General features: G+C 41.1%; 1 protein-coding gene across 1 annotated transcript in view; it reads right to left on the bottom strand.

Moving 5' to 3' along the window:
* adamtsl2 (ADAMTS-like 2) overlaps positions 1–12,322 on the bottom strand; it is a 29,470-nt gene that overhangs the window by 10,041 nt on the left and 7,107 nt on the right. The window contains exons 2-12 of the mRNA XM_058635277.1: positions 7,423–7,541; positions 6,844–6,986; positions 6,473–6,548; positions 6,085–6,187; positions 4,861–5,006; positions 4,333–4,456; positions 4,155–4,235; positions 3,908–4,083; positions 2,874–3,177; positions 1,684–2,038; positions 625–728 (exon numbers count right to left, since the gene is read on the bottom strand). Of these exons, the coding sequence (XP_058491260.1) occupies positions 625–728; positions 1,684–2,038; positions 2,874–3,177; positions 3,908–4,083; positions 4,155–4,235; positions 4,333–4,456; positions 4,861–5,006; positions 6,085–6,187; positions 6,473–6,548; positions 6,844–6,986; positions 7,423–7,527 (1,717 nt within the window). The 5' untranslated portion in view covers positions 7,528–7,541. The remainder of the gene's footprint in view (positions 1–624; positions 729–1,683; positions 2,039–2,873; positions 3,178–3,907; positions 4,084–4,154; positions 4,236–4,332; positions 4,457–4,860; positions 5,007–6,084; positions 6,188–6,472; positions 6,549–6,843; positions 6,987–7,422; positions 7,542–12,322) is intronic.

Genomic DNA, 12,322 nt, shown 5'->3' with positions numbered 1-12,322 from the left:
TCTTCTTAGTATTGTTACAATCAGGTTTTTCTCCTAGGCCTGCTCGTAACAACGGCGTGAATGCACAATAAGACTAATATTAAAAGTTTGTTTTTTTTTGAGGAAAAGTTACATTTATGTAATGTTACAGAAACCTGCAGAACAATAGTATCAACAGTATCAATCCTGTGTTGAATGATGTGAATTCCTGTGATGCCGGCACCATCATGTGGGGCAGGTCTTTCTGAGAGCTCATCCACTGCATGTCCACCTACTAAACTTGCAACCATGCTGGAAAAGAAGTGAGCAATGAGGGAGCCCTCAAGATTCCCCTGCTTTATTATCATTTACAAAATAGACCTCATGTTGTATTGAAAAAACTGAAACTAGTGATTGGGACCATAAACTCCTCAAGAAAAAGATCATTGAATTTATTAAGCTTTCAAGCTCAGGACCCAGAGACAATGTCCATTTCAATGTCCATTTCTATACAAACAGTCTAAGATGCAGACACTTAGATCTGTATCTACTCCTAACACTAGCCCTGTGGTGGGTTTGAGGGTTAATCAGACAGTTATGAGACTGTCATGGAAATACAACTTAATTATGTAACTGCACATATAATTTAAGTTTGTTTGAAAATACCTATCGAGCATGTCATGCTGCATGGCTCCTGAGACGAGAGTTTCCAGCGGTACATGTCCGCAGCGCTCAGTTTCAGGTTCTTCTGATGGAGCCTCTGATTCCCCCTGACACACACATGCACACACACACACACACATACACACACACTGTATAAGGAAAGGAAAACTGTGTAGCAGAATTTATCTTTGTGACACATAGGAATGTTGGTGAAAACGACTGGAACATGCTGAGGTGATTCCATGAAGACCCACCCTTTAACACTGTGACTAGATTCACCCTGTTACTACACCAGCCAACACACTCCCTTACTCGCTGAGACTGTCTCAGCTGATTTGCAGCCCTCATCCCAGCAGATACACTTTTTTTTCATTGCATAACACTAAAAGTCCTGTGGACATTCTTGTCGTGAGGATTGTCATTCTCCATCTGCCAGACATTTATTTGAACAGCTCTTTGAGTTATCCCTCGCTGCCGCCTTTTCCTCCCCCAGAAGTGACTACAGTCTGACAGCTCACTTTCCCCTTCGCATCATGTTTTACATATTTTTGTTTTTAAATCAGGCATCAGGCATCACTGCTGTTCTCAGAGGACAGACATGTTATTGGTTTTATAGTGGCTGGCCACCAAACAGTGAATACATATACAGTACATATAAATGTAAAGCCTGAACAACAGTATCTATCTTTCTAACCTGTACAGTACACCCAAAGTACCTATACACATATTTTATTGCCCATCTGGCTCACTGCTTTACTTCCTGTCAGTTAATCTGTCGTCCTGATTTACTGTATCTCTTTCTGTTTGTCTATTGGATGACTAATGGCGGACTGTCTCACTGTCTATCTTCTCTCTGAGGACACTTTCAGGCTATGGAAGAGTTTCCACACTGTCCATAGCCTGGCCTGGAGGCTTGTCTGAACACAGAGGACTGGTGTGACCTGAAAACATTCAGAAGTAAAAAAGCCTGAAGGAAACCAAGGAAATCTGTTCTATATAATTTAAAATCTTAGTTTAATATGATGACCTGTTCTGTTGGATTAGTTTGTCTTGTTGGATTACCTGGTTCTGTTGGAGCGGTTGGAGCTCCTCCCACCACCCTGCACTGTTTTGTTCTGGTACAAAGTGTCTCCACTGTCATTGCGTTTGCGGCCCAGCGTGTATTCCATTGTCTCATTGAGACCAAAATCTCGCTCCAGGCTGCTTAGCTCTGCCTCTGGTGGACCCACCTCTGGCAAGAACAGGCTGCCGCCCTCAGTCAGCAGTTGATTAGTTGAAATGTTAATGAGTAGCTCATCAGGGCTGAGTTGGCCATCCAGCAGGACCCTCCAGATGAGATTTGGGGAATCTGGTCCTGTGTCCAGGGCTTCAACAGCTGCAGGGTTGGCCGTGCTGCCTGTATGACTGCTGTTTCCTTCTGATGGATCAAAGTTGCAAAAATCAGCTGTGATTGGAAACAAATCAAACAAAATCAATCAAGAACAATGATGTAACTATAATCACATCAGGGAAAGATTGTGACTTTACATACAAAACTCTAGCAGTGAAAGTTAACATTGAAATTTAGATTTTGCTCAGCACTCAGTATCTGTCATGTGATGACAGTGTATGCTGATGCAATGGGCCATCTCACAAACATGCAGAAAAATGGAGAACCAATACAGTCCAAACAATGCAGATAACACATTTAATCTATAATATGTGGGACATTTAAGGTTTTTTGAAGGTACTGACACACAGTCAGAGCTGAGTGACTCCTTCGTTAAGAATCTGGGTAGCTCGCTCTCACTGTAAGTATAGCTAGTGGGAACTGTACAGGTACAATTTTTGCTACTCAACAAAAAGCTCATGTAATAAAATCTGTGCCATCTTAAGAATATGCTGGAAAATTGTCTTTATCTCATCATTAGACAGCTTCTTCCAACTAGAGACTGACATTTGTGTCACTTTACAAACTAGTCAGTCTCCCTGCAAAGTGGTGATCCACTGCTGCCTCCATCAATAAGCTCACTTGTGTTATCTTGTGACTTTGGTGTTTGAAATCTTTTATTTGGAGTCACACAAGCTCACCAAACAAGGCACCATTAGCCCAGCAGCTCCTTTGTCCCTCCATGAGTTAAAAATACTTACTTAAAATTATAATTACAAACTTCAGCTTTCAGTTAGAAAATGCTTGTTGCAAGATCACTGGTAATTAAACTCCTTAGCAAAATGTTTACTGACATGATAGACAGGCAGTCTATGATCCCTACCTGTGAATTTTGGGGCAGCTGCTCCATCCTGGTCACAGTCAATGGCTGCCGTTTCCTCATACACCTCATTAGTCTCTGGACCCTTCTGTCCGTCTGTGCCTCCCGGCTCGAGCTGGCCCTGAGGACTGGACTTGTCGTAAACACTGCTGTTAGGAGACAGCAAACTCCCCAGCTCCACAGACGCCTCACCAGCTGAGCTGTCTGATCCAGTGTAGACAGGAGGAGGTGGGATGGGTGGCAGGGAGTCCCGCAGAACAGTGTATTCGTAGGTGATGTATGGAGTACGACCATTCTGATTCCACACCTGAGCAATGAGAAGAACATGAGTCAAGTCAAATTGATTTCACTGAACAACAATATGATGCAGAGTCCTTAAGAAACAAATGTGAAGAATGGAGGCACAGCAAGTATCTTTCAGGATCTTTGGGTTCCAGCATCCTGCAAGAAGCGCTACCAAGCATGGCCTATGACATGGATTTATGGTCACTGTCAGAATCAAGGCCTGTTCTCGATCAGCCTATGTGCTCAGTGCTGCGTCGCCGTCTCAATCACGTCTGAGACATTTCACAATTAAAAGTCAATACTACAGATTTGACTTTCTGATGCAGGTCAGGTTCTGAGCTGCTGCGTCATCAAGACTATAATCACAGATAAGCATCTTATTGCCAGGGAATAACTGAGTTGTGAGTCAGTAGTCTTTTTCACAGTGATCTTTTGTGTAAGAGTTAGGCCTGGTTCACTCTAGATGGGTGGTATTTGCGTCGCTGCTGCGTCCAGTGACTTGTCTTCAGTATCTGATTTATCTCCGAGACGAAGAAAGATAGAGAGATAGAGAGAATCTGCCCTTCACCTGTAATACAATGATTACAGCTGCTAAAATAGATAATGTTCTGGTGCAATTATGAAAGCATCATTACAATGGTTGTATCACATTTCTGCTGATAGATCCACCTGAATTCTACACACCGGCCCTTTAGAGAGGCGGCGTGGCCAGTCATGGCATGTGTCATAACATGTGCGCGGAAGAGTCATACCAGGATATTGATAGCCTGATCAATGGGGCCTTTAGCAACAATGTACTCGATCCCAGTCTCGTACACGTCCATTGGTCTGCGGTATTTGAAGATGGTGCCAGCAGCATGAAAGTTTTGGGGACTGTCCACTTTGTAGGCCCCATTGAAGAAGAAGTTTCCAGCCTGGTCCGTCACAGCTGTTCAAGAATCACATTAGAAGTTTGAAAATAAGTGTTGTTAATCTTTTAGACAGCAAAGAAGTACCCACCCAGAACGTCAGCCGATTTCTTCCTCTCAATGATCTGAATGTCCCATGATCCTTCAGGTATTTGAGTTATGAAAGAGTAACCTTGATGGGAGGGAAGCATTGGTGAGCTTTACCTGCAATCCACCCAGTTTATTATTTTTGTTTCATTATTTATTTATCAAGAAAAAAAGATGCTCACCCAGCGTTGTGGCCCCACGCCGGAAGTTTCCTGTTACTCTGCTGCAACTGCTGCCATCGCCCTGACAGACCCCACACTTATCCAACGTGTTGGAGGAAAACAGCACTCCATCGCATCCGATTGGCTAATAAATGGAAGATAAGAGGTAAAATCTATCTATCTATCTGTCTATCTATCTATCTATCTGTCTATCTATCTATCTATCTATCTATCTATCTATCTATCTATCTATCCATCCATCCATCCATCCATCCATCCATCCATCATATGAACAAGAAACCAGTAACAGTGATTTAAATAATAACAAAGTGCACATATTTATGATGTTTCATCGGCAGAAGGAAAAGCCCACTACAGTTGTAACAGCTTATTAAAAACATATATTTATTGATACTTTTATTGGCCACTGCAGTAACTATTAGTGTTTATTTAAGTTATTTAAAAAAATAAGCTGCTTAGGCATTGAACTGATCTTTAAAATACCTGAAGGAAACAGTGAATACAAACTAAATGAGAAGCTGGACTCACCTCACACTTACCGTCCACGCAGACACCATGGTAGCTGCTGTACTTGCAAGATGTGCCATCCCGTGCAGTCACCATTAGCTGCCTCTGGCCATCGGTCGTGGTGCAGTGGAGATCACATGGATTGCTTGAGATGTGTACGTAGTCATCTATGGAGGGGAAGATATTTTAAATAGTGAACACATTTTTGCTTTCACTTTAATGATGTTGATATCTTTGTCTGACATAATGTGGCGGAGATACACAACACATAGAGACACAGAGAACCAGATGCCTTGTGAGCATAGTTGCTCACATCCAATATTTGCTGTGCACTATGCGTATACTACCTATGTTACTGGAGTATGGAACTACTAAATGTATTATCTCAGTCTAAAAATGAATGTTAAATATGCACTGCTTCAGCCTCTGTGTTGCTAAGTTTCTTAAAACAACATAGATTTTATATTTAAGAGTAACATATAAGGTAAGGAGTTATGGGTGGGGGTAATGATATCCAGCTAGCTAACACTGTTCTGCCATGTCAACAAACTTTGTGACTACAACAGAAAATTGAAATACTTACAGTGTCTACTGTGTAGGCTACAACTAATCACATGGCATGTATACATGTTGCAGCGCTTCAATGTGCTGCAACTACAAACTTGCACTTTGTAAATAAAATCATAGCAATACTGAGGGAGGTTTACGTCTCATATAGTGGAAACTACTCTTCATTTGAATATGGCATCTTGTGGATTTATTTCTAAAGGGACACAACAGTTCACCACATGGACACAGGATATAGAGCCAGGAAGCTTCAATTGGAGTACACACCAACCGACTGGTTTCAGCAGATTTTTTATGACGACTGAAAGACTGGGGATCACACATTTAACGAGAGAGCTTGATAAGGGATGACAGACTGCATGATTTGAACTGACTGAAGCCAACTAAATGCTTCAAACTCTCGTGAGATCATGTATACGAGAGCGAGCAACAGTTTAAAAGGTAAACAAACAATCGGCACTTTTGTTTTGATAATTCCATTTCGTCTTCTGGCACCTTGTCCTGTGTTCCACCTACTTTTTTTCATTGGCTATTGGCAGCATGTATTTGCAGTTGGGTCTGTAATCAGTACACACTACTCGAGTGCGCCCAGAGTCGGCTCAAACAAACATGTTTGAATGACTGTGTCTGAGGTCGGTCAGGTCTGTAACCTCACTACTGTTCAAGGAGTGTTATTACCAGGATACAGAGGTTTCCACTGATAGTTCCTCCCATTGTAAAGCTGTGAGTTGAAGGACCAGCACTGCTCCTCTCTGAAGCTCCTCCCACTGGTAGGACATTCCTGCATGGCAGAGAAACAGCACAGGCTGTTGAGACTCATTACAGTTGTACAGTGTGTCACAAAAATAAATTCTGTTTTAAATGTTAATTTGTTTGTTTTCTGAGCATGGACGATCACTCTGAGCCCTGGATTTCCTTTCAGACAGCCACATGCAGTTACGCCTCACAGCTGCTCACTGCAGTCACAGCTGCTCACTGCAGTCACAGCCTGCTGCGGTCAGCTGCTCATGGTTGGCTCTTTTTTTAATACAGAGGAGTAATGAAGTGTTGAGAGTCTGTGACTTACTTTAGTGTTGCACAGGTGATACTTCTTTGCAGTGCCTGTGCAGGTCATGTTGTTTTTACCAGTGGCAACTTTCTTTCTTTGGACAGAAGGTAGACATTTAAGAAATTAAAAACAAGGCAAAGAGATGGCAGACTTTCACCCCATTCACGCAACAAGCCTCTGTCGGCCTCTGTTGGTATTGGTAAGTGTGGAAACACAAACAGACAGACAGACAGACAGACAGACACAGAGCCACTAAAAAAATACTCCGTGGGAGTGAAGTAACAATAATAATTGGTGAATATAATCATGTTAAAATTAATGGAGGCCAATACATAGTCCTAACAATAAAGCTGCACAACTGTTTATGTGTGTATGTGTGTGTAGCTGACCTCTGTTTGAGGCAGTGCCTTTCCTGTGACATCACTCCACCTCCACAGGTACGAGTGCAAGCGGTCCACTTGGCCCACTCTCCCCACCAGTATGTCGTCACCTCCAGCTTCTCCTCCAGACTGTTGGAAGCCACACCCTCTTCCTACACACACACACACACACATATTGCTTGTTGTTTCTGACTATCTCTGACTAAGAGACAGAATCAGAGTAAAAGAGCATCTGAGTATTTTGTTCTACAGCTCTAACTAGGACGGTCAAGCATTTCACACATTCCCGATGTGCAGGCACAGCATTAATTCAGGCCAATGTCTGCTTTCCTTCATATGGACAGATTCTTCAGAGTGACTGCTGGAATGTGCACTGAGCTTCTTGTGAAAGGTGTGAGACAGAAGCTGTGAGACAGGGCGAGAGACTTTGGAAATACCAGACAGAGAGTGAAAGACAAGAGAGAGAGAGAGAGAGAGACAGACAGACAGACGGACAGACAGACAGTGTATATATATATATATATATGTATACATGTATAAATCCAGCCAATGAGTGAATAGTGATGTCGACATTTGTGAGTTTTCTACCGTTGTCCCCCTGGTAGACAGGTTCCCAACTGACACTGCCAGTGTCAGGAAGCCCAGCAGGACCACACACATCTCCCCATATCGTTCCTGTGACGACAGCCTCATCCTGGTGAGTCACACTGAAAAGAAAGAAAATAAAAAGAAAGAAAGAAAAAGAAAGAAAGAAAGAAAAAGAAAGAAAGATAGGTTTAATCATTTTTGACAACAAAGAGAAATACTTGGTGGCGGAAGAAACTGGTATCAGTTCATCACTGCAAGAAAGAAAGTGAACCTTAACAGGGTCAAGGTGAGTGTAACTGGCTGGTTTGTACAACTATATGGTTTGAGTATGAAGTATACAATAAGAATATTAGGCCGATAACTCTGGACTCACTTGTGTATTGGAGGCTTCAACTCTGACTCTTGACTGGGGTGACGTTGCACATTGCCAAACTTCATTCGGCTGATGTTGACAAACGTTCAACTTACTAAGTGGCACCATGAGCACAACGATTTAGCAACATCTATAGGTGAAGTTGCATGTTGCAGCTGAATGTTTCTAACCTCACCCTTTCCTTCCAAGCATCATTAACTCAAAAGACATGTAGTTTGTCCATTAAAAACATGGTGGTCCTGTAGAGAAGACCTACTACTAATGTAAATATAAGGGCTGTGGTGATAAAAACAACAATTTATACATGTAGGTGGTTGCACACTCAAAAAACACAAGTATTATTTTATTTCCCATTTCTTTAAGCACAAACGGTTTCCCATGTCGCCTCCATTTTGTCAGACAGATGGCGGACACTAATTTGCCATCACTTTTCCAATGCTGCTAGGAAACACAGTGTCCAGGCTAAAGATAAAACTAACTATGGTTAACTGTGCTTGCTTAAGAAGCTGTTGACATCACTTTTGAAAATATCTATTTGATGTGAATAAATATGAGACAATGTCGGTCAAGCAGCTGCCACAGAAGTCAGTCCAACCCATTCTTTAGTATGTGTGAGGGGAAAAATGATAAATTAGGATTTATAACCTCCCTCTACAGTGGGAATATTAACCAGTGTTGGTATTATCAGTGTAATCTGCAGATGATACATCACTGACACAATGGACACAGAGAAATTAACATTATGATGAATGGAGAGAGTAGCTAGTGATGAGTCTTTAACAAAAGGCTGAAGGATTTGAAAGGAAATATCATGACCACTAATAAGTTCCTGTGGTATTTAAACCCATGTTCGGGGACTTGTGGTGAGTTTTGGGTGAATGCATACTGCTGAGACTTGTGGGTGTTTTTCCATGCCTTCTCAAAAGCTCCAAATTTAAACTTCTCCAGCTTCCAAACCCACAGAAGGGCCTGATGTTTGAGTTTATTTAATGCCACAAGAAAGCATTTCATGGTGTAATATTTCCTTTCAGACTCTTCTGTGAAATCTCTCACCTTCAACAACATCTGTGGGTGTTGGGGGATAAAATAGACTCAGAAAACTGATTTTTTTGACATAGACTTTCGCATGAATATGTTTTGTAATCTTGCCATTTCCATTTCTGACTGGAAGTGAAGTTTGCGTTATTTCTCCCACCACAAAGTTTTAAGAAAAGAAAAAAAGAGTAGTGTGGGCAATATAAGTGGACACCCCCCATTCTTAGTTTGTATTACGTGTGTACTAAATTCTCATTCTTTTTATTTATTTGTTATCTGACATTTGTGCATGAGGCCAGCTAATATTTGCAGTAGTTTTAAATGTGTATACAATGAGTAAAACTCTCACAGGCACTTTGAGGCAGCTTAAAAGGGTCCTTGAAGTGAGGTGACAGTGGACCCCCCCAGCCAGCCTGCATGTCGCGATGTGATCGTGATGATGTGCTTGTGTTTTTACAGGTGAGCTAAAAGTATGAAGTTATGACTGTGTAATAATAAGATACTGTGATGCAAATGTGTGTTTATGTTCAAGTGGAGTGAATGGATTACAATATCAAAAGCATAACCTACTGTGATAAGAGTTGTGTGAGTGTGCCAAATGTGTGTTAGCTAAGTGTTTAAGCACACGCTCATAATTATCATTAATGTTAGTTTGGCAGGAAACGGGACTGGTTGGTTTAATTCATTCATTAATACGATACGTGGACCCCCCCAGCCAGCCTGCATGTCGTGATGTGCTTGTGCTTGTGTTGATGTGCTTGTGTTTCTGTGTTTCACAGAAGTAAAGGATTTGAATGTCTTGCATGCCTGAGACTATTCCTTTGTGCAACAGTAGCTTGCGGTGGACAGATGAGTGTTGGTCTACTCTTTGTTTGATAAGGTGCAGGAATGAATAGTTCACAAGCAGAAAATTGCACACACAAAACAAAACACTGATTATAAATGTATGTTTGGCAGCCTGGTAAATAAAGACAATACAAATAAACCAAGCTTTACCAACAGTAAACCTCTTTTCTTTCCTCCAGTTAGCCGTTTATATTATATATCCACAGTGTCACAGTGCAGCTCAGAATTTCTTCATCTGTCAATAACAACATTCCACGCACAACATAAACAGAGCAAAGTGTTTACAAAGCAGTTATCTGTCTCACATCATTGCCTTAATTGCATCAGATATGTATTTTGGAGTGTGTACTAAGATGTTCTCAATTACAGCATCAGATCAGATGTAATTCAATATGCACTGTCACACTTCCAAGCACATCAGAGCGAAACAATGTCATGTTAAGCTAAGGGCATTTTCTCAGACAATGCTCACTCACGCCAGCATCAGATACTTTAATGTGCTGGCAGTCCACACTGTGCTGCTGGCAGGTGGAGGGTGACACAGACAGACTGTTGAGAGCCCACAGGTGCTGGAGAAGGGGAGCTGGATGGCGGAGTTAAAGTTAAACAAGCCTCAGTATGCTGGAAGGGGAAAGGCAAGTTTCCTACAACTTTACACAGGTGGGCCTTTGTTTGGCTGTGCTATATGAAGGCAGACAGTAAGGAAGTGTAGATGTCTGCATGTAAAGGTTAACATGAACAGGCACAGACACACAGGAAAAGGAGTGTACAGGTCTACACAGGAATTTATAGACTCAGTGAAGCCTTTGATTCACAGGAGAGTCTGCAGAGTGGCTCTTCTGTGTGGTTTGGATTCACAGTAGTTTCAGGAGACAGAAAACAAATCACTTTGGATCACGCTAAATGTCCAATATGCAACATGTAGACACAAAGTACTGATGTGACATCATATTCCTTCTCTGTGTGTTGTTAATGAGCCTCTGTTTTAGTAGCTGGTCTACCTATTGGTGTCTCTAGACCCGGTATATAAATATGCTGCATTCGAATGGAGTAGTTCACCATGATCACTAAACAACATGTCATATTCACCACCTCTTCTGTGAAAGCTCTGAGTTCATGATGTCCTGTAAAAAACTAACCACATTGCAACTACGAGTTCACAAGTTACACTTGAATGCAGCAATTGATGCAGCAGGCAACACGCTGCTCTGCAGAGGCTTCAAGGTGTCCACATGCAGTCCAAAGGGATTTTATTTGTTGTCTGATTTTATGGTCTGTTTTCCTGTAGGCATGACCATCACACCAACACACAACACACAAGCATGATCACATTTGTTTTGTTTGCTCAGTTGTGAATTTTGAATTTTTATATTTGTTCCTGACACTTTTAGTTGTTTACTGTATATCGCACAATATCACATGTTTGAATTCAATCCAGCCATCTTCAGGATTTCTACAGTTAATTATTGAGGACCTTCCACCAGACAGGGATGGACAGATGCACATGCTTCATACATGATAGATGATCACTCAAGATAATCTATCCATCTCTGAGAGGCTCCACCCACACTATCATTTGTTTTAGCATCTCTATTGTTCATTTATTGTTTCTACTTTGGATTATTTCCCCCATTTTTTTAGGTTTCTTTACAGTGTAGGCCAAGGATGTCAAACTCATTAGTTCAGGGGCCACATAGAGTTTTTGTGATCTCATACAAACAAGAACTCCAAATTGTTCCCTTTGTTTTACATTTAATGAAGTATCTTTTTACAAAACACATTATGATCAACATGAAATTTCCTGAGAAAAAAAAGTGCAATTTCAACAATATCACGCCTAAGTTTACAATTTACACGTGTTACATAACAATTTACAGATTAGGGCTGGAACAATTACTCTTAATCGATTATTAAATTATTTGTCTAATATTTTGATATACAATTAATCGGCTTTTTTCATGATTAAAACAAGATTTCTGATTTTTCAGCTTCTTAAATGCGCATATTTTTTTCATTTCTTTGCTCCATAGAACAAAGAAATTCAAAACTGCATCATTTTGGTTTGTGGACAAAACAAGACATTTGAGGACATCATCATTTCCAGGTTTGACAAACACGGATCAACATTTTTTTATGTTTTCTGACATTTTATGGACCAAATGATTACTCGATTAATCAAGAAAATAATCGTTAGTTGCAGCTCTATTACAGAAATTCATCGCATGGGCCGGATTATACTCTATGGCGGGCCAGTTCTGGCCCATGGGTCGTACGTTTGACACCCCTGGTGTAGGCAGTTGTTACCAGTGCTGGAACAGTGACATTTTCACTGAAGGGACATGCACATGCAGATCATTTTCTTTCTGAGGGTTAGGGTTAGGGTTAAACCCCTCTTTCTTTCTGAACTGTGATTGGTCAAAATGTCCGGTCATGGGCCAGATTTACCTAAAACTCAAAACAGAGTCAAGAGGAAGTGCAGAAGTTGATTTTGATCATGTCTAGATGTTAATTACCACATAATACCCCAGCTAACTATCAAGAAAAAGAAGTGTGACCATATTTTCAAACCTGAAAAGTTTGACCTTTCAGTGTACAAATGCACATTTGTGCTTATGCATTCAATAAAGTGTTTTATTATGAATTCAT

The sequence above is a fragment of the Solea solea genome, chromosome 8 (genome assembly GCF_958295425.1).
Source record: "Solea solea chromosome 8, fSolSol10.1, whole genome shotgun sequence".
NCBI classification, from domain to species: Eukaryota; Metazoa; Chordata; class Actinopteri; order Pleuronectiformes; family Soleidae; genus Solea; species Solea solea.
This window is presented reverse-complemented; position numbering and strand designations above follow the sequence as displayed.